Consider the following 22,658-nt stretch of genomic DNA (forward strand, 5'->3'; position numbering starts at 1 on the left):
TCACCTTAGCTTTGCATCCTTCCAGTCAGTTTACATGCTGTCGGTCTAACTAACATTCGGGAATATTCTCGTTGAATTTTTACTTCCCCTGTAAGATTATACCCCGTGTCATACGATATTTGGACGTGATTAATTGTTACTGAAAATACCTAGGCTTAGTTCTAAATCCTACGCCGCTGCGTAGCAGCTTCAAGAGTTTCATCCCCATCACTTTATCGCTGCTTTATTGACAAAACATAAATTTGTAGAAGGGACTCTGCTAACGATGTAGCCGGCACGAATAAAACTTAATGTTGAGAACAGTCCCGTCACGATACGGTTATGCTGAGAGGGTCCAAGGTACAGCAGCGGAATATTGTAAAGGTGTCAGAAAAGTATAGCTCGATTTGCTTTGTCGGCAAATGAAATCAGGGGAGGGAATCCACAGACAGAATGTGCGACCAAATAAAACAAATGCTATTCCAGCGGTGTGCGCACAGTGCTTGCGTAATTGCGAGGGAAACAAAGTAACTCAGATTGATTACGCCGCGCCGGCGACTGCCAATGAAGCAGGCGGTCGTGTCCACCTTACTGATGATGCCTGCAGGGTCAATGACCTCGCCGTGGCTGCAGCCACTACTGTGTCTGAGGCGAAATACGCTGCTGACTGGAGAAGAGGTCCAGGGGAACTCAGTGGACTGCGATGCCAGGATGATGGCCCTCCAGCGTATGTCATTGTTTTCGGCTATATCGTTCTTTTTGTCTTCAGTTTAACCTGACATAAAACCGCTCAAACTAACTTGTTTCTAAAGTAACCGATATTCGTTTTTTATTGCTATTATTTCTAGCAATAAACGCAGACAAGGAATTGGAAAATTCTAGAGCAGATGAAGGAGTAGTAAATCTCGATTGATATGTGGGTAGAGTTTGTGGTATAAACCGGTCTCGATGGCTGCAGTAAAGATGGCGAACGGGAGGAAGGCGGGAGGGGAAGGTTACAAGCTGACGACTTTCCTGCATCGTCACTTCTGAATGGTTTCAGTTTTTCATCCTGAAGCAGCCACAAACTGAAGGCTTCGGTTATTATCACAAGTTTGTGGCAAGGCAATAAAATTCTGGGTATATCAACCAGGTTCAATTTCTCTTCCAAATAAGACTGTGAACTTTTTCTCCTTAAGTGACGCCGGAAGTGCGCTGTCCCTCCTCCTGCGTTTCATGTTTCATTCCTGCCGGAGTTCGTAAAACACTTCCAGACTAGGGATGCTGCCATTCTGCAACACAGCCGATGTCCGAGGACCACGGCGGGAAAAAGCGATGTAGACCAGGTGGGGGCACTGGAAATACAGGCATACCGTCTACTAGGCCACGTCACACTGCAACGAGGATATCATTGTCTCTCCAGTGCTGTATGGATTCTTACGTCATGTGTTTGTTGCTAGTTTCTACCTCTTAACGTTGGTATTAAAGTATCACTAATCACGTTTCCCATCTTATACAATACCTAATATTTAAAAAGAATGGAAATTTTACGAATAAACAATACTCGTTTTTAGAAGAAGTTTTATTTAAAGCCGGCCGGTGTGGCCGTGCGGTTCTAGGCGCTACAGTCTGGAACCGCGTGACCGCTACGGTCGCAGGTTCGAATTCTGCCACGGGCATGGATGTGTGTGATGTCCTTAGGTTAGTTAGGTTTAAGTAGTTCTAAGTTCTAGGGAACTGATGACCACAGATGCTAAGTCCCATAGTGCTCAGAGCCATTTGAACCATTTTTATTTCAAACCAAAAATTTTAGAGCTGCTGTTATGGCAAACTGCTATGCCGGTTTTTCTTAACGCTGTTATTATCAAAGTGTGAGAGCAGATAGGTAAAAAGAATACACTGAAGGCTTCTGTGAGATCTGATGACAAGATAGAAGAAGAAACAGGAATCGAAAGGAAAGAGATAGGGTATACAATTTCAGTATTAGAATCAGGAAAAGCTTCGGACAACTTAAGATCAAATAAAACAGTAGGAATAGAAAACATTCCATCGGAGTGTCTAAAATAATTGGAGAAAGTGGCAACAAAACGACTATTCAAGTTAATGGGTAGAATGTATGGGACTGGCTATATACTACCAGGTTTTCGGAGAAACATAATCCACACAATCCGAAGATTGCAAGGGCAGATAAGTGAGAGAATCATCGCACAGTCAGTTTAACAGCTCATGCATCCTAGTTGCGGACAAGAATGATATACAGGCGAATGGAAGAGACAACTGAGGATCTGTTTCATAACAATAAGTTTGGGTTTAGGGAAGGTAAATGAACCAGGGAGGCCGTTCTGACGTTGCGGTTGATAATGGAGACAACTCTGAAGAAAAAACAACGCACCTTCACCTTCATAGCTTTGTCGGCCTGGTAAGGGCGTTCGACAGTGTAAAATGGTCCAAGGTGTTCGAAATTCTGAGGAAAGTACGGATAAGCCATAGGGAAAGACGGGTAATGTACAATATGTACAAGAACACTAAGACTAAGGCCAAGAAGGAAGAGCTCGGATTCAACAGAGTGTGACACAGGGATGATGTCTTTCGCCTCTATTGTTCACTCTATACGTGGAAGAAGGAATGATGTAAATAAAAGAAAAATTCAAGAGCGGGATTAAAATTCGGGGTGAAAGGATGTCAGTGGTAACATTCGCTAACGAGATTGCTATCCTCAGTGAAGGTGAGTAAGAGTTACGGTATATGTTGAATGGAATGAACAGTATAATGGTTGCAGAATATGTACTGATAGTAAATCGAAGAAAGGCGAAAGTAATGAGAAGTAGCAGAGACGAGAACAGCGAGACACTCAACATCAGGTTGGTGATTACGAATCAGATGAAGTTAAGGAATTCTGCCACCTAGGGAACATAATAACGCACGATGGATGGAGCCAGTAGAACATGAAAGACAGACTAACACTGGCAAAAAGGGCATTCTTGGCCAAGAGAAACAAAGAGAGGCCTTAATTTGAGGAAGAAAATTCTAACTATATACGTTTGGAACATAGCATTGTATGCTAGCGAAACGTCACTGTAAGAAAACAGGGAAAAAAGAGAGAATCGTAGCGTTTGAGACGTGGTGCTACAGAAGAATGTTACAAATTAGATGGACTGATAAGGTAAGAAATGCCTAGGTTCTCTGGAGACTAAACGACGAAAGGAAAATATATAGAAAACACTGACAAGGAGAAGGGACAGGACGGTAGGACATCTGTTAACATTGTATTAGACGGAGCTGTAGAGGCCAAAGACTGTAGAGGAAGAGAGAAGTTGGACAACACGCAGTAAATAATTCAGGCTATAAGTTGCAAGTGCTACTCTGAGATGAAGAGGTTGGCACGAGAAATTCGTGGCGGGCCGCAGCAGACCAGTCAGAAGAGTGGCGACTCAAAATGAAAAAAAAAAAAAAAAAAAAATGAAAAAAACTCTTATAATCGAGACCGAAGAAATACCGAAAAAATGCCGATTATTAAGAAGTAAAATACCGGCGTCGGTGTTTTCTAACTCTAATTTAAAGGAAAGCACCTTCTTCGTGTTGCAATTTTAATGACGAGTAGAGTATTTCTTTATAGGACGTTTTTGCGTAGTTTCGACCAGTAGTGCCTCCTGGGAGAATATGATACACAGAAAAAAAATGGCTCCGAGCAGTATGGGACTTAACATCTGAGGTCATAAGTCCCCTAGAACTTGGAACTACTTAAACCTAACTAACCTAAGGACATCACACACATCCATGCCCGAGGCAGTATTCCAACCTGCGACCGTAGCAGGAGCGCGGTTCCGGACGGAAGCGCCTAGAACCGCTCGGCCACAGCGTGAGACACGGCGTTGTGGACTCGACTGTCCTGAGGAATCCGTGCCTGGGCCGGCGCTCGGCTCCCCCGCCGGCAGCTGAGCTTCCAATAAGAGTGGGCGCGAGACTCTGCCGGCAGCCGGAGCTCTGCTTCATAAGGAGGCGGCGTCCGCGATATGAAATCTCTGCCCGCCCTGCGCGATAAAAGACAAGGCCAGCGCGAAGCCTGGATTTGGGGGGGGGGGGGGGGGAGGGAGGCGCGCCGCCTGGAAGCAGCCGCGCCCTTATTGGTTCCAGTAAACAACGCACCGCAGCCGGCGTTCCGGACATGCCGCTGAACGACTTCTTCAGCGATCACTTCCCTCTGTCCGCTCCTACTCAGTTTCTCGTTTCTCATTTAATTCGTCAGATTAGCCGTAAGCTCAGTATCGGAACCAAGCGCTTCTAAGACCGGGAGAAAGGTGCACTGACGGAAAAAAACACGGAACACCAACAAGAACTTGTGCGACATAAACGAAAGTCGGTAGGCGTGTCTCTGTGTCTGAAAGATGAAGTATATTCATAGTTCCAGCCAGTTGCCGAAGAGTGGTGCTGGAAGTGCCACTATGAGCATGCAAATCGGTTTGCTTTAAATACACGCCATAATGGTCTTGAGCATTAGTTACTGCTCAGATTGGGTGTGGTGACTTAATGTTAGTCAAGAATGCCTTTAAGGTGACAAAGACCCCATTATAAACACACCATTGAGTTTGAACGGGCCGCTACGGTCGCAGGTTCGAATCCTGCCTCGGGCATGGATGTGTGTGGTGTCCTTAGGTTAGTTTGGTTTAAGTAGTTCTAAGTTCTAGAGGACTGATGACCTCAGAAGTGCTCAGAGCCATTTGAACCATTTTGAACTAAACCAATAATTAAAATAAAAGCACACATAAAGAATATAACAAACCAATGGTAATTTTAAAATACATAAAAGTTCCATCGTTGTTTGGGAACACGAATTGCATGAGTGGCTACAAATGGACTCCAAACAGCCGAACACAACCATTTCCAGTCAATGATCGGTCCAGAGGACCCTGTCCATTCCTATAATCGCAGCCAACAGCATTATGGAGCCGTCACCATCTCGCACAGTGCCTTGTTGACAACTCGGGTCCACGGCTTCGTGAGGTCTACGCCAGACTGAACCCTGGCATCAGCTCTTAACAACTGAAATCGGGACTCATGGTGACCACCGACGGTTTTATAGTCCAACCGATGTGGTCACGAGCCCTGGAGAGGCTGTGCAGGCGATGTCGTGCTTTTAGCGAAGGCACTCGCGTCCGTCGTCTGCCGCCGTAGCCCACTGACGCCAGATTTCGCCGCACTGTCCTAACGGATACTTTCGTCGTACGTCCCAACGTCCCACATCGATCCGTGCGACCATTTCACAAAGTGTTGCTTGTCTGTCAGCAAGCTGTCCGCGGAGAGTGGTAATGCCTGAAATTTCGCATTCTTGGCACAGTCTTGACACTGTGGATCTCAGAATACTGAATTCCCTAACGATTTCCGAAGCGAAATGACAGCTCCAACTGCCATTGAACGTGCAAAGTCAGTTACTTACCGTCGAGGGGCCGTAATCACTTGCGTTTGGCACGAATCACCCGAGTACAAATGACAGCTCCACCAGTGCACTGCCCTTCTATGCCTTGTGTACGCGAAACTACTACGGTATACCTGCATATTGCTATCCCATGACTCATCGCCTCAGTTTCTAACGACTAACGTATCGCAATGAGTTGTGCTGGAAATACCATTTCCTTTCGTGATTGTCATATCGTTCTCCGTTTCACGTTGCCAAATGACTTTTCACAATGGATGAAAATATATTAAGTTCCTAATCTACCTTCTTCCCTCAGGTGCTTGCGCTAAAATAAAAAGACAACAAGACCGTGATCTAGCTCTTGTACAATGATGCTGTAACCCTAACATAGAGACTGACAATTATTGAACTATATGTCATACCTTCTGAACGGTTTGCGTCAGGACGTTCGAACTGCACGGTTGGCCGCGGGGCATGATGGGAATTAGTATGCGCATGCGTGGTTTGGTGTAGCGAAGAAGCCCACTTTCATTTGGATGGGTTCGTCAATAAGCAAGAGTTGCGCATTTGGGGGACTGAGAATCCGCATTTCGCGATCGAGAAGTCTCTTCATCCCCAGCGGATGGCTGTGTGGTGTCACGGAATAATCGGTGTGACACTGCTTGACGACACGAGCACTACCGAACGGTACTTGAAGGTTTTGGAGGGCGATTATCCAAAGTGACCCTAATTTAGACAAGCTGTGGTTCATACAAGGCGGAGCTCGACCCCATCGAAGCAGGAGAGTGTTTGATGTCGTGGAGGAGCACTTTGGGGACGAGATTCTGGCTGAGGGGTACCCAGAGGCCACTGGCACGGACCTCGGTTGGCCGCCATACTCTCCGGATCTCAACACGTGCGACTCCTTTTTGTGTGGCTGTATCAAAAAGAAGGTGTACACCAATAACCCCAAAACCATTGCTGAGCCGAAAAAAGCCATGAAGGAGATCATCGACAGCGTCGATGTTCCTAAACTTCAGGGAGTCCTGCAGAATTTCGATATTCGCCTGCGTCACATCATCGCCAATGCTGGCAGGCATATCGTACGTGTCATAACCTAAACCCGAATATCTGTAGTAACACAGTAATATCAGAAAACTGAATCCGCCTTGATGCAAAACACGTTGTTATTCGAAACTTCCTGGCAGATTAAAACTGCGTACCCGACCGAGACTCGAACTCGGGACCTTTGCCTTTCGCGGGCAAGTGCTCCACCAACTGAGCTACCGAAGCACGACTCACGCCCGGTACTCACAGCTTTACTTCTGCCAGTACCTCGTCTCCTACCTTCCAAACTTTACAGAAGCTCTCCTGCGAACCTTGCAGAACTAGCACTCCTGAAAGAAAGGATATTGCGGAGACATGGCTTAGCCACAGCCTGGGGGATGTTTCCAGAATGAGATTTTCACTCTGCAGCGGAGTGTGCACTGATATGAAACTTCCTGGCAGATTAAAACTGTGTACCCGACCGAGACTCGAACTCGGGACCTTTGCCTTTCGCGGGCAAGTGGTGGAAATCTCATTCTGGAGACGTTGTTATTCGTTTATTTCTTTATTCTCCCAAACTAGTTTCGCGACAAATATCACCATCATCAAAAAATGGCTCTGAGCACTATGGGACTTAACATCGGAGGCCATCAATCCCGTAGAACTTAGAACTACTTAAACATAACTAAGGACATTACACACACATCCATGCCCGAGGCAGGATTCGAACCTGCGACCGTAGCAGTCGCGCAGTTCCAGACTGAAGCGCCTAGAACCACTCGGCCACCGCGCCGGGTCACCATCATCAGTGGTTTTTTTTAAATCTAAGAGATGCAGAAATTAGCATGGTTATACAAAGAGAGTAGCATGCTATTACATTTTCACTATTTTAAATATAGTTTTGTATCGAGACCTTTATACAACCTTATTTATTGTATGTTACAGCATGTTTTAAGCACTTATTGTCGCTGTCTGCGACATATTTTCTGTGGGCTTTTTGTTCCTGTTGCCGTTTTCTGCTTAGCGAACATCATTTCATCTGCAACCATGTGAACAGAAATGGCAACAGAAACAAAAAGCGCACAGAAAATATGTCGCGGACAGCGACAATAATTGCTTAAAACATGTTGTAACATACAATGTAAAGTAAAAATGTAATAACGTGCTACTGCATTTGTATAACCATGCTATTTTCTGCATGTTTTAGATTATAAAAATCCCTCTGATGATGGTGATATTTGTCGCCGAAACTAGTTTGGGAGAATAAAGAAATAAACGGATAACAAGGTGTTTTGCATCAATGCGGACTCAATTTTCTGATATTACTGTTTTTCTACACAAACACGGACCAAATGGAAGAGTTCCAAGATAAAATCATTGTTTTCTGTAGTGACGTTTACGTGTTCAATAAAGTGGGTGCACGGCGTAGTTGGTAACTACTTTGCGTTTTTTATCATGTAGTGTAGTGCTAATCGCCCACGTGGCGGTGTTTGTTGTTGTTCCCCGACAGGCCGCTTCGGCTACGACGCGCTGCTGGGCTCCTGCTCCATCCTGGAGGACTCGTCGGGCCGCTCCTCCAAGACGGCGCTGTTCGTGCTGGGCTTCCTGGTGCCCTGCGTCGTCATCGTCGCCTGCTACGCGCGCATCTTCTGGGTCGTCCACGAGTGAGTACGCCTGCCCACCACACCGAGCACCACCCCTCCTTGTTTCTCACTCTCCACACGGAGCGGCCTCCGAACCGCCACAACAGCCTGGTTACAGAAATGAGATTATGATGTTGCAAAATAAAAACTGGGTTACACACTCTGCAAGGTTTAAAGCTCTCAGAGGCGTACTCGGAAGTGAACCGGCAGACCAGGTGGTCAGAGAGTAAGTCTTCTCGAAATGAACTTCTGTAGCTGCTTCCAGGAAGCACCAGCACATTCCAGCCACCTGCTTTTAGCAGGAGCAAGAAATGGCCGGTGGGAGTGGGTGGATGTTTGAACAACCCAGTGTGTGCCACAATTTTCATCAAATTTTTCGTAAGCTGTTTCAGCCAGCGTAGGCCGCCCTCAGGTCGAAAGCAGTTGGCCAGGTCTCGCACTCTCAGTCGTGTATACAGACAGTAGACAGTGTGTCTGTATCAGGAACCGTCAGTCTCGACGATTGCTGCCTGTTATCGACCTTGACTTTAACAAGATACCAGCCACGGGAATCGCAGGATTTTCGACAATGTTTCAAACACGAAGTCAGATAACAAATGACAGAGGAAATACTTGATTCGAGCGATATAATCAAATGGTTCAAATGGCTCTGAGCACTATGCGACTTAACTTCTGAGGTCATCAGTCGCCTAGAACTTAGAACTAATTAAACCTAACTAACCTAAGGACATCACACACATCCATGCCCGAGGCAGGATTCGAAGCTGCGACCGGAGCGGTCGCTCGGCTCCAGACTGTAGCGCCTAGAACCGCACGGCCACTCCGGCCGGCTGCGATATAATCACATCTTAACAATTTTCTGATTTTTCCTTTAGTGCTACGGTGAAATCTTGCTTCTTGCCAAATTTCATGAACCGATGTAAACGGAAAGTATCCTGTAGGTTTTAATGACAATCGCCTTTCTACTGCATTCATTTACAAATTTAACTTTTCTTTCACAGCCGTGAGACCGTAGACATAAATTTCAACTTGATGCGTCTACCTGTTCATAAGAAACCTGCGTCGCAACATACCGTCTTACAGACAATCGAATAACAAATCACAAAAATATTTTTCATGTATCATAATTACAAATTAACAGTTTTCTGATTTTCTTTCTTTACTTCTACCATTAAACCTGGCTTCTTCCCTAATTTCATGAATCTAAGCCAAAAGGAATAATACTGTTTCCTTTCCTAGTACAAATGAAGAGGTCTCTACAGTTCACACACGTTTCGCCAGAACAAGGAAAAGAGGATAACAAAAAATATCGTTAATAGTGAGTTTCTCTTTTCCAGTAATGATTCTCTGACTTTTCATTGATAAAATAGCAGTTATGTACCTCTAATAAGTATGTGCTTCTTTTAGAAATGTTTAGAATGACCTTTTTTCACAAAATGTTTATCACCTACTAAACGACATCACAGTTGCTCGAACAGTCCACGGGTGTACTGCCGGTCCATAGTGTCCAACGGGCACAACATTTCGGCCATCAGACACGTCGCCATCTTCAGGTGCGCTGACGAACTGAGCTCCTGAGGGAGGGAGGGCGGCCGCCTCAAACCCGCTCCCCCCGCGAGGCGTTCTCCCCGCGGTCCGCGCCCACGCGTCAGCGATCGGTGAGAGGCTGGCGACGGCGTATGTGGCGGCGTCGGTGTGACTGCCTCGTCCGCCCTAGTCGCACGTTCGTTTCCTTTGCTGAGCGTCTTTTTAATTAGACTCAGTCCTGGTTCCCATGCTCTGCTGAGGTTGTAGCCGCAATCTCGGGTGATGAGCCGTCCCTGGTACGAATTTCGATAGCCTCTATAAAGACGCTGTTCCAGTATTTAGATATCTGTGCCAAGACACTGGTATGTTGGTATGTTGGTAGACCGTTTCGTGATTTTTGGACAAACAGTGCTCTGCGACCGCCGACTTGTTGGGTTACCCAAGTCGAGTGTGCCTCTGATGATAGAGATTATACAGGGTGAGCCACCTAACGTTACCGCTGGATATATTTCGTAAACCGCATCAAATACTGACGAACCGATTCCACAGACCGAACGTGAGGAGAGGGGCTAGTGTAATTGGTTAATACAAAGCATAAAAAAATGCGCGGAAGTATGTTTTTTAACACAAACCTACGTTTTTTTAAATGGAACCACGTTAGTTTTGTTAGCACATCTGAACATATAAACAAATACGTAATCAGTGCCGTTTGTTGCATTGTAAAATGTTAATTACATCCGGAGATATTGTAACCTAAAGTTGACGCTTGAAACCTCCGACGTTCAGTTGCGTGTTGTAACAAACAGCTACAACATACATCGCGTCTCTACAGAATGATCTGCCAACGTTGCTCGAAAATGTCCCACTGGAAACGCGTCGACGTATGTGGTACCAGGATGATGGTGCACCTGCACATTCCGCAATTAACACTAGGCTGACCCTTGACAGGATGTTCGACGGGCGTTTCATAGGACGTGGAGGACGCATAAATTGACCAGCGCGTTCTCCTGATCTTACACCTCTCGACTTCTTTCTGTGGGGTACGTTAAAGGAGAATGTGTACCGTGATGTGCCTACAACCCCAGAGGATATGAAACAACGTATTGTGGCAGCCTGCGGCGACATTACACCAGATGTACTGCGGCGTGTACGACATTCATTATGCCAGAGTTTGCAATTGTGTGCAGCAAATGATGGCCACCACATTCAACATCTATTGGCCTGACATGTCGGGACACACACTATTCCAATCCGTAATTGAAAACGGAAACCACGTGTGTACGTGTACCTCACCCCTCATGGTAATGTACATGTGCGTCAGTGAAAAAGACCAATAAAAAGGTGTTAGCATGTGGACGTAATGTGGTCTTTCAGTCTCTTCTGTACCTAAGGTCCATCACCGTTCCCTTTGGATCCCTACGTAATTCGGTGGTCTCCGATACACACGATCGAACAGCGGAGGAGTGGTACTCAAGCGTCAACTTTAGGTTACAATATCTCCGGATGTAATTAACATTTTACAATGCAACAAACGGCACTGATTACGTATTTGCTTATATGTTCAGATGTGCTAACAAAACTAACGGGGTTCCATTTAAAAAAACGTAGGTTTGTGTTAAAAAACACACTTCCGTGCATTTTTTATGCTTTGTATTAACCAATTACACTAGCCCCTCTCCTCACGTTCGGTCTGTGGAATCGATTCGTCAGTATTTGATGTGGTTTACGATATATATGCAGCGGCAATGTTAGGTGACTCACCCTGTATGATTCATAGTTGAATCTCCTCGAGAGACCTTTTTCTTTCACAGGGCCAAGAGCTTTAAAAAGAGTAAAGAAATATATATTTTTAAAAAAATAAACCCTGTTTGTAAAAATTTTCAGTGTCGCCCCTGTGTCGTAGTAACGGTGTAATGGACAACAGTATCATCTCTGTCTCATAACCCGTGTCTGGATCTGCTGCAGGTCAGAGAACCGGATGCGGTCGCACCAGTCGGCGGCGCAGGCTCCCACCCCCGGGGGCGGCGGCAAGGGGCTGACGCCTGGGGGCGGCGCCGGGGGCGGCGGGGGCGGCCAGCAGCAGCGGCACGCCGCCAGGGACGTGCGCGCGCGCCGCAACGAGTGGCGCATCACCAAGATGGTGCTGGCCATCTTCCTGTCCTTCGTGGTGTGCTACCTGCCCATCACCATCGTCAAGGTCGCCGACCACCGCGTGCGACACCCGGGTGAGGGCGGCCGCCCGCTGCGCTCCCAAGTTGCAGGAAAAGCGCCTGCACGGCAGCATTCGGGGTGGCGGCGTCATTTGGTCCGCTGGGGACACTCTCAGTCAGGTGTCTAAATCAGTAATATCAAAAAATTGAGTTCACCTTGATGCAAAGCACCTTGTTATTCGTTTATTTCTTTATTCTCCCAAACTAGTTTCGGCGAAAAATATCACCATCATCAGTGGTTTTTTTTTTTAAATCTAAAACATGCAGAAAATAGCATGGTTATACAAACACAGTAGCACATTATTACAGTTTTACTATTCGTTTTTTCGAATATAGTTTTCTATGGATACTTTTATACTACCTTATTTATTCTATGTTACAGCATGTTTTAAGCAATTATTGCCGCTGTCTGCGACATATTTTCTGTGCGCTTTTTTTATGTTGCCGTTTTTTACTTGGCGAACATCATGTCATCTGCAACCACGTGAGTGGCTGTTAGTGAACAAAATACTAAAAGGTGAACTTCGTATGTCAGCAATATATACTTGGAGTTGCGGTAGTGCTGTGCAAACCGCTGGTTTCAGATGACATGATGTTCGTTGAGTAAAAAACGGCAACAAAAAATGGTTCAAATGGCTCTGAGCACTATGGCACTTAACAGCTGTGGTCATCAGTCCCCTAGAACTTAAACCTAACTAATCTAAGGACACCAAACACATCCATGCCCGAGGCAGGATTCGAACCTGCGACCGTAGCAGTCGCGCGGTTCCGGACTGCACGCCTAGAACCGCGTGACCACCGCGGCCGGCAAACGGCAACAGAAAAAAAGCGCACAGAAAATATGTCGCAGACAGCTACAATCATTGCTTAAAACATGCTGAAACATACAATAAATAAGGTAGTATAAAAGTATCCATAGAAAACTATATTCGAAAGAACGAATAGTAAAAATGAGCTACTGTGTTTGTATAACCATGCCATTTTCTACATGTTTTTGATTAAAAAAAACCACTGATGATGGTGATATTTGTCGCCGAAACTAGTTTGGGACAATAAAGAAATAAACGAATAACAAGGTGTTTTGCATCAAGGTGAACTCAATTTTTTGATATAACTGTTTTTCTATGCAAACACGGACCAAATGGAGGAGTTCCAAGATAAAATCAGGTGTCTAAATGTTAGCAGAGGAATAGCAGCCCATCCTTCTTCGAGAACTGAAACCAGATTAGGCAGCAGGCGTTCTGGAGCCGAGTCGACGTTCTAACTCGTACCCTAAATGCTCCATTGGATTCAGGTCAGGACTCAGTGGATAATAACTTTCCTGAAACAGACTTGCCTGCTCAGACCATTGTCTCACAGATGGTACTTTATGGCAGGGTGCATTGTCATGCTGGTACAGATAATCACCGTCTCTGAACTGTTCCTCCCCCTGACCCCTCCCTCCCTCCCTGTACGCAGTCACAATGCTGTAACATGTGTTCACCTCCTTCCGCAGTGATCGATGAAATGAGAATCCAGAATACAATGGAGACCACTGCATTGAAGACATAAGACATGTGGCCTCTAAGTGAAAGGTGTCATGATGATCTCTCCATCAAGGAAAAGATTCTGGACCAGTCCGTCAGCTTGATCTCCTGGAGGGGACCACCAAGGGGGAAGTGACCGTGAGGAAAAGACTGAATGACGAAAGAAAGGATAGCGTTCTACAAATCGGGTTGGGGGGAGGGGTGTCGAATGTCGGAAGTTTGAATGTAGCAGGAAAGCTGAAAATCTGAAAAACAAAATGCAAAGGCTCAGTCTAGATATAGTGGGGGCCAGTAAGGAGAAGAGGGAAGCAAACAAGAATTTCTGGTCAGACGCGTTTAGGATAATATCAACAGCAGCAGAATACTGCGTAAAGCGAGTAGGATTCGTTATGAATAGGACGGTAGGGCGGAGAGTGAGCTACTGTGAACAGTTCAGTGACAGGAGCTGCTCTCGTCCACCAACGCCGGCAACGATAGTTCGGGTATACATGCCGACGTCGTAAGCAGAAGATGATGACATACAGGAAGTATATCCTCACATATTGAAACAGTAATTCCGTACCTAAAGGGAGATGACAAACTAATACTCAGGGGAAGGAGGTATACTTCTGAAAGGCCAGTAGATACAGAAAGATTATACACTCCTGGAAATGGAAAAAAGAACACATTGACACCGGTGTGTCAGACCCACCATACTTGCTCCGGACACTGCGAGAGGGCTGTACAAGCAATGATCACACGCACGGCACAGCGGACACACCAAGAACCGCGGTGTTGGCTGTCGAATGGCGCTAGCTGCGCAGCATTTGTGCACCGCCGCCGTCAGTGTCTGCCAGTTTGGCGTGGCATACGGAGCTCCATCGCAGTCTTTAACACTGGTAGCATGCCGCGACAGCGTGGACGTGAACCGTATGTGCAGTTGACGGACTTTGAGCGAGGGCGTATAGTGGGCATGCGGGAGGCCGGGTGGACGTACCGCCGAATTGCTCAACACGTGGGGCGTGAGGTCTCCACAGTACATCGATGTTGTCGCCAGTGGTCGGCGGAAGGTGCACGTGCCCGTCGACCTGGGACCGGACCGCAGCGACGCACGGATGCACGCCAAGACCGTAGGATCCTACGCAGTGCCGTAGGGGACCGCACCGCCACTTCCCAGCAAATTAGGGACACTGTTGCTACTGGGGTATCGGCGAGGACCATTCGCAACCGTCTCCATGAAGCTGGGCTACGGTCCCGCACACCGTTAGGCCGTCTTCCGCTCACGCCCCAACATCGTGCAGCCCGCCTCCAGTGGTGTCGCGACAGGCGTGAATGGAGGGACGAATGGAGACGTGTCGTCTTCAGCGATGAGAGTCGCTTCTGCCTTGGTGCCAATGATGGTCGTATGCGTGTTTGGCGCCGTGCAGGTGAGCGCCACAATCAGGACTGCATACGACCGAGGCACACAGGGCCAACACCCGGCATCATCGTGTGGGGAGCGATCTCCTACACTGGCCGTACACCACTGGTGATCGTCGAGGGGACACTGAATAGTGCACGGTACATCCAAACCGTCATCGAACCCATCGTTCTACCATTCCTAGACCGGCAAGGGAACTTGCTGTTCCAAAAGGACAATGCACGTCCGCATGTATCCCGTGCCACCGAACGTGCTCTAGAAGGTGTAAGTCAACTACCCTGGCCAGCAAGATCTCCGGATCTGTCCCCCATTGAGCATGTTTGGGACTGGATGAAGCGTCGTCTCACGCGGTCTGCACGTCCAGCACGAACGCTGGTCCAACTGAGGCGCCAGGTGGAAATGGCATGGCAAGCCGTTCCACAGGACTACATCCAGCATCTCTACGATCGTCTCCATGGGAGAATAGCAGCCTGCATTGCTGCGAAAGGTGGATATACACTGTACTAGTGCCGACATTGTGCATGCTCTGTTGCCTGTGTCTATGTGCCTGTGGTTCTGTCAGTGTGATCATGTGATGTATCTGACCCCAGGAATGTGTCAATAAAGTTTCCCCTTCCTGGGACAATGAATTCACGGTGTTCTTATTTCAATTTCCAGGAGTGTAGTTAGATTGCGTCATGATCAGCCAGAAATTCCGAAATTAGATAGTGGATTGTAAGGCGTACCCAGGAGCAGATATAGACTCAGATCACAAGTTGAATTTGAGATGTGGTGGTACAGAAGAATGTTCGAAATTATTTTCAGTGAAGGAATGAAGAGTTTCTCCGCAGAATTGGAAAGGGAAGCAATCAATGGAAAACAGTGATAAAAAGAAGAAACAAGGGGATAGGACACCGGTTAAAACGTTAGGGAATAGCGTCCGCGGTACCATAGGGAGCTGAAGAGGGTAAAAACTGTAGAGGGAGACAGAGGTTGGATTACAGCCAGGAAATAATTCAGTAAGTACGGTGCAGGTGCTACTCTGAGATCAAGAGGTTGGCATAGGAGAGGAATATGTCGCCGTCCGCATCAGAAGAATGATGACTGAAAAAAAATACCTAGGCAACAGGTGTGCTAGGGCAGCGAAGCTTGGAGAGAAAAGCTAAAATACTCGAAAAGACTAATTGCTTGTGGAATGACATTCTTGAGACGAACAGCTGGCTACACCAGATGGGATCTCTAAAGGAATGAAGGCGTGTTTAAGGAAGTTAAAATGGAACCCACCACAGATACTGTTAAGAACAAACAATACAGGTGGGGAAAACATCTACGACGACTGTGCTCAAAGTAGGACTCTAAACTCCCTGATAGACTACCACCCCAACGATGTAACATCACTGGGTCGACCAATGGAAAGAGGGCATGAGAACCTCACATTGGCACCATAACAGGCCAATAGAAACACTTGGAGAAAGAAGAAAGAGACGAATATCAAATGGAAATGTTGATTAACAAATATTTAAAAGAAACATTGAAATAAAAGCAAGAAAGCAAAGCTCCACGTTCGGGTCTGTCGGGAGCGACGGCCCTGTGATCCTCTGCCAAGAGCTTCATTGATGCAACATGGAGAGTCTCTGACTGAGCACACCGCTTTCCCGGCCGTTGTTCGCTTCGCATACTTTCTCACTCAAGCAGACCGTCAGCTGTCATCAGCAGACTGACTTCTGAGGACTGTTCCAGTCCTGTCATCAAGGAAAAATGCCTGGCAGTGCCAGGATTCCAACCTGGGTCTGCCACACGGCATTTTTAATTACTAATCGCAAGAAAATTCTAGTATTCACAGTAAAAAGAATTGGTATAAAAACGCGAGACACGAAATAGAGAATAAAATACTTTGTTTTCCAGAGCTTCAAATGGTTCAAATGGCTCTGAGCACTATGGGACTTAACTTCTCAGGTCATCAGTCCCCTAGAACTTAGAACTACTTAAACCTAACTAACCTAAGGACATCACACACATCCATGCCCGAGGCAGGATTCGAACCTGCGACCGTAGCGGTCGCGCGGTTCCAGACTGAAGTGCCGAGAACCGCTCGGCCACTCCAGCCGGCTCCAGAGGTTCAGCAGTGTTATTGAACAGGGAAAGGTGTGCGCCAATTGATGATGCTGATAGAGGAGTCGAGATACAAAACGTCTGGAACAGGAACTTGTGGCCTTGGAAGGAATGCAGAACCAAAGAAAGGTTTTGCAATGTCAGGAACGACATGGCCTGTCAATGCACATGCGCCTTAAGTTCAGCAAAGACAATGCACTGTATGTTCAATGTCGTACAGTACACAAGGTGTTCAAAATGACAACCAGCGCATTCAATATAGGCACAACATATATTACGAGAAATCAGGACTTCAGTCGCCTACAGACATGAAATAAATCAGTGGAGGTAGAAAATTTCTGTCATGCGCAAGTTGCGCTCCCATCCATCAGCCCACCGCTCGCAGCATTCACTAAGTCCTGCAGCGAGTTGGAAGATGTGGTGGATCCGCACTCAAAGTACCTAGAAAAACCTGATGCACTCCACCAAGTACACCAGACATCCCACGAACCTCTTCAGGACCCTACACGTATCCTGCGGAGCAGTGTTACTTCGTCGGGAATTGGTGTCACGCTCACTAGACATCTGATATGTAACCATCATAAAATCAACAGGTACCAGATCAGAGGAAGCGAGGTGGTCAAGCAATTCCATCTCCCATTCCGATCCAACTCCTGCGATGCACTACATCAAGTACGGCTCGCTCTTGCACAGAAAAGTGTGCAAAATTCTCCGTCTAGCTGCATCCAATAGCAGACTCACAGAAAGAATACAGAAACAGTGATGAAAAATTTAAAAGACGTTGTTGTTACAACAGAATACGATCAGTATTAATTAATAAACATTTCCATTTGACGACAAATATAGAATGTAAAAAAAAAGTTAAAATACGTTTATATCACTGAGAATCGAAACAGCGATTTCACCCTTCACGAGACTTTCATGTTACAATATCTAATCAAAAGTAGCCATACACCGCTATGTAACGTCGCAAGAGGCGAACCCGCCAGTATAAAAGGGCGCAGGGAGTGTCGTGTTGCCAGCAGAGACGCAGTAACAGCAGAATGAATTGGTCACGAGAGCTCGAGGCTACAAACGCAGCAGCCTAGTCATTGGACGTCAGCTGAGTAACACATCGACGCAGAGGCTGGGCTGCAAACGTGCCACCGATCACAATGGATATGCGTAGAGTGCCAGAAGTAATGGGGTACAGTGGCCGGGCAGCTCCTCACAAGCCACGCATTTGCGTAGCCGATGCTGGGGGACGCTTGTAGTGGCGTAAACTGTGGTGCCAGTGGACGGTGGACAGTGGGTGGTTGGAAGCGAGAGATTTGGAGTGGACGATAACGATATACACTTTGGCCATTCGATGGAAGGGTTTGGGCTGGGCACATACCTGGAGAACGTTACTTCCCATCATCCGTAGCGCCAAAAGTGAAGTACGAAGGAGGTGGTGTCACGCTGTCGGGTTGTTATTCATGATTAGGGTGTGCACCTCTCATTGTGCTTAAAAAGAGGCTAAATGTGGAAAGGTATGAACACAGTTTAAGGCATTGTCTGCTGTGTGCAGTAGGGGAACAGTTCAGGGCCTGTGACTGCTTGTATCAGCATCACAGTGCACCACGTCTTGAAGTAGCATCAGGCGGGTAACAGTCTGTGGACAGTAATATTTTTGTAACAAGTTTGCCTGCCCGAGACCGCGAGCAGAACACGATGATATAAGAGTTAGCACGTCGATTTCATTCAAGGTGCCAGCGTCCAACATCAGTACTCTCGCAGGATAATGGGCTGCCATTCCTTCACAGACATTCAGGCACCTCATTGAAAGTGTTCCAAACAGAACTGAATCCCTCATAAAAGCGAAGGATAGACACGCCTCCATACTAATGTCGACTAGTAAGTTACCGAACACTGTTTAGTCGAATAGTGTATATACTCAGTTGTCAGTGACTGTATTACAAGCAAATACACAGTGACAGTTATTGAACTATATGAAATAAAATCGTCATAACTTCTGAACGATTGTGTTAGGACGTTCAAACTGCACGGTTGGTCACGGGGCTTGATAGGAATTAGTACGCGCATGCAAGATTTGGTTTGGTGACGAAATCCATTTTCATTTGGATGGGTTCATCAATAAGCAAAATTGGCGCATTTGGGGGACTGAGAATCCGAATTTCGAGATTGAGAAGTCTCTTCACCCTCAACGAATTTCTGTAAGGTGTGCAGTGGCCAGTCACGGAATAATCGATGCGATATTGCTCAATGGCACGGTGACTGCCGAACGGTACTTGAGGCTTTGGAAGATGATTTCATCTCCATTGTCCAAAGTGACCCTGATATCGACAAGGTGTGGTTCATACAAGGCGGAGCTGGACCCCTTCGAAGCAGGAGAGTGTTTGATGTCCTGCAGGAGCACTTTGGGGACCGCATTCTGGCTCTGGGGTACCCAGAGGCCACTGCCATGGGCCTCGATTGGCTGCCGCATTCTCCGGATCTGAACACGTGCGACTCCTTTTTGTGGGGCTATATTAAGGACAAGGTATACATCAATAACCGCATAACCATTGGTTTTCGACACTATGGATATTCCCACACTTCAACGGGTCATGCAGAATTTCGCTATTCGTCTGCGCCACATCGTAGCCAACGATGGCAGGCATATCGAACATGTCATAATCTAAATCGGAATACCTGTAATGACGTTTGCTTGTTCAATAAAGTGTGTGCACGCCGTAGTTTGCAACTAGTTTACGCTTTTTTTTCTCCTATAGTTCAATAACTGTCACCTTGTACTTGGTTCTTGGATATCTTCTGATCTTCAGCTGCCATTTTTCGATTTTTTTATTATTGCGTCGTATTTGTATAATGAATGGTTGATTGTGCACTCACCTTGAAATCTTATAGGTATGGATAAACTTAAAGAGAGCAAAGCAGTCCGCAAATGTTTCCCTGTTACAGGGCATTAATTATTCAATATCGGAAGTTGCTGTACAGAATTCATATTTAATAATTATGAAGAACTATGTGTGAGTGCAGCATTTGCAAGCAATAATAATGTAATAATTATGTGCAGCATCAGGAAAGATAGCGATGTACGTTAACCATTACCTGATGGAAAAATGCATCCATGGTAGAAGCAGTTGACATTTTGTGTAGTCGTTGACACTGTAAAGTTCTGTACCAGGAGAAGCGAGGGAGAGGCTGTCGTTTGGTGTTCGGTATCCTCTTTCTACAATACAACTCCACACAGGTATGTTAACAGGGTTCTTCATTCACAAGAACAAGAACTTTCTTATCTCTAAGCAAGTTGTTGTGGTACAAGCTCTTCCATAATAGTCCACATTAGCCTCACTGCTGGCGAAGTACAAGTCCCGCTACACACACTACACTCTTGTAGCTGGTGACGTGAACTGACAGATGTCAACTACGTAACTGAGCTGACTGCGGCTGCGACTGACTCTGTATGCGACTGGGCTCTCCGGTCCGGAGCAGCGGTCTAAATACTGGCGGTGGAGAGGGCGTTGGCGGCTCGTTGCTTGCGAGTCTGTCTCTGGCCTCTCTCCTGACAGACGCACTTGACTCAGCGCCTATTATCGACCTTCTTGCAGCCTCTTTCCCAACCGCCGTGCTAGCAGCGGCTTACACCAGCACACGACCATTCAGGTTTGGCACAACTTTGAAATATGGAAAGGTCTCGATCGCACAGTTCTTTACGGCGCTGTGTAACGTGGCTACGTCAGTACATGACAAACGTATAAAATTATGCTATCAAACCTTTCTATATTTCGAAGTTCTGCAAAGCACGTTTAAGTTGCATCTGTTTAGAAGCACAGTTATGAGGGCATGCTGAAAACTATTTCCTCCGAAATTTTTATGCTGTTCACAAGATTGGTTGAGGCATTATATGTCGTGCATATAACTCAGTCGGCTTTCCCGCTTCACTGACGCAAGTTGCAAACCTCTGACACTAGAGGGCTCCGAATTGTAGCGTGTAACATGGCGCTGTATAACGTGACTATCTCGGTGCATGAGATACACATGTTATACAGCGCTGTGACATCTACAATAATTCGTCACCTTGGGTTCATTGTCATCTACCATCCTCCTACAATGTTGATTTGGCCCCATCCGATTTTCATCTGTTTCCAAAACTTGAAGTACACCTTTGAGAATTTGACTTTGACAGTAGGGAAGTGGTGCAAACAGAGCTGAGGTTGTGGTTTTATCAACAAAATCAAATAATCTACAGTGATGGTATCAACAAAATAGCCTCCTGGTGGGAGAAACATGTTCATCGCCGGGCTGACTATGTTGAGAAATAAGTATGTAGACATGAGGAATACAGATGGGAAATGTTAATGAAGTTTGTTTTATTGAAAAATTTGTAAGAGTTTACACATGAGAAATTCGGAAGCATTACTTTTCAGCACGCCTCAGAGGTTGCACTTTAAATATCTGAGCTATTCACCACACGCTAACATAACAAACGACAAACAATAATATCCCCATTGTACTGATGAAACTCGGGTAGTTGCTTTGCTGGGTGTGAGCTGGCGCTTTGAAACAAACTGCACACCGGATGCTGCAGCCCAGCTCACCACCTGGTGGTTCTGGGCTTTCGTGTTCAAGTGTTCTGCATCAGGTACAGCAGCAGTGTCTTCCACTGTAACTCTGTCGTCCTTCTCCAGTAATTCGCAGGACTTTCTTCTGGATAAATCCTTGCATCGACCAGCAAACTCGGTTTCCTCATCTCACCAACCAAATTACTTGTTAGCAAGTTTCATTTCTTGTCAAAATGAATGGTTCCCACGTAAAATGTTTCCTACACTATTTTGAGTAATGCTTTGGTTGCCGATACCTGCACAATAACGTGTCTAGTTGAGCTGCAACTAATGTGTGATCCCTTTTACTGGTGCCTCCGTTGTATTATTCTCGACTTGACCTCAGCTGAAAGAATGTACAGATGCCTGTCTGATGTATTGTGCTCTACAGTACTTTCAGGCAATTTTCCTCTGCGTGTGTCCTTATACCTGATTCGCCAGCTCTGATTATTCATCTTGCCAATCAAATTATTTGTTAGCACATTTTGTTGCTGCTGCATTAACGCCCTCCTATCCTGTGAAAATAAAGACACACACTTGCCAAAAGAAATTTCCTTTCTAAAAACACCGTAGGTTAGAGTAAGGCTGAGTTTGCTTGCGTCTGCAGAAGACCTTGTCCAGTGAAGGTGTAAATAATGTTACGTCACTCCAGCTGTTGCCTCCATTATACTCTTATCCTTATACGTAACTGTATTTGCTGCAGCACCATAGTCTCGTACAGTTCTTTAAAGGACTTCGTACATGCCACTTATTGTACTGTTTACTGCAATATGCACACACGGCATCAGTGTCTAACAAAGGCTGACGCAACCACAACGGCTCACATTTCTACTCTTTTTATGAATGTTGACTGCTGCTGTGTTTTCATCACCAGTAAGGAATTGAAAATGATCTAAGACTGAGGTTGCAGTAGCTTATATTGTAATAATGAGTGCAGTCAGAGGTGAATATGAAGTCTTATCCTTATGCCTTATCAATCACTTCTGATTCTTTGTGTTTTCCACCGAACTAATTGCTGTAAATTTTGGTAGATGTGTAAAACTCTCATATCTCATAATGAGAGGAAAACATCTGTCAGTCTCTGTGTCCAACCAAGTCGTAAACATTGTGCAGTACCTTTGACTGCTGCCTACATCACACACCTTATCTGAAGCTACCCATTCAGAAGCCAAACAGTCTGCCAACTCCACTGCCGAGCAGATCTGCCCCGACACATTCGCCTTCATGTGGGCAATTTAATAGTGGTCCAGTGGTCCAGTGCGTCGGCTCTACCGATGCATCG

At 46.1% G+C, this 22,658-nt stretch overlaps 1 protein-coding gene across 2 annotated transcripts in view; it reads left to right on the top strand.

Annotated features, from left to right (window-relative positions):
• Positions 1-22,658, top strand: part of LOC126106484 (G-protein coupled receptor moody) — a 501,560-nt gene that overhangs the window by 444,933 nt on the left and 33,969 nt on the right. For both annotated transcript variants that reach the window (XM_049912785.1, XM_049912786.1), the window contains 2 exons: positions 7,908-8,061; positions 11,533-11,792. In XM_049912785.1, coding sequence (XP_049768742.1) covers positions 7,908-8,061; positions 11,533-11,792 — 414 coding nt within the window. The remainder of the gene's footprint in view (positions 1-7,907; positions 8,062-11,532; positions 11,793-22,658) is intronic.

Source organism: Schistocerca cancellata, chromosome 10, assembly GCF_023864275.1.
Source record: "Schistocerca cancellata isolate TAMUIC-IGC-003103 chromosome 10, iqSchCanc2.1, whole genome shotgun sequence".
NCBI lineage: Eukaryota > Metazoa > Arthropoda > Insecta > Orthoptera > Acrididae > Schistocerca > Schistocerca cancellata.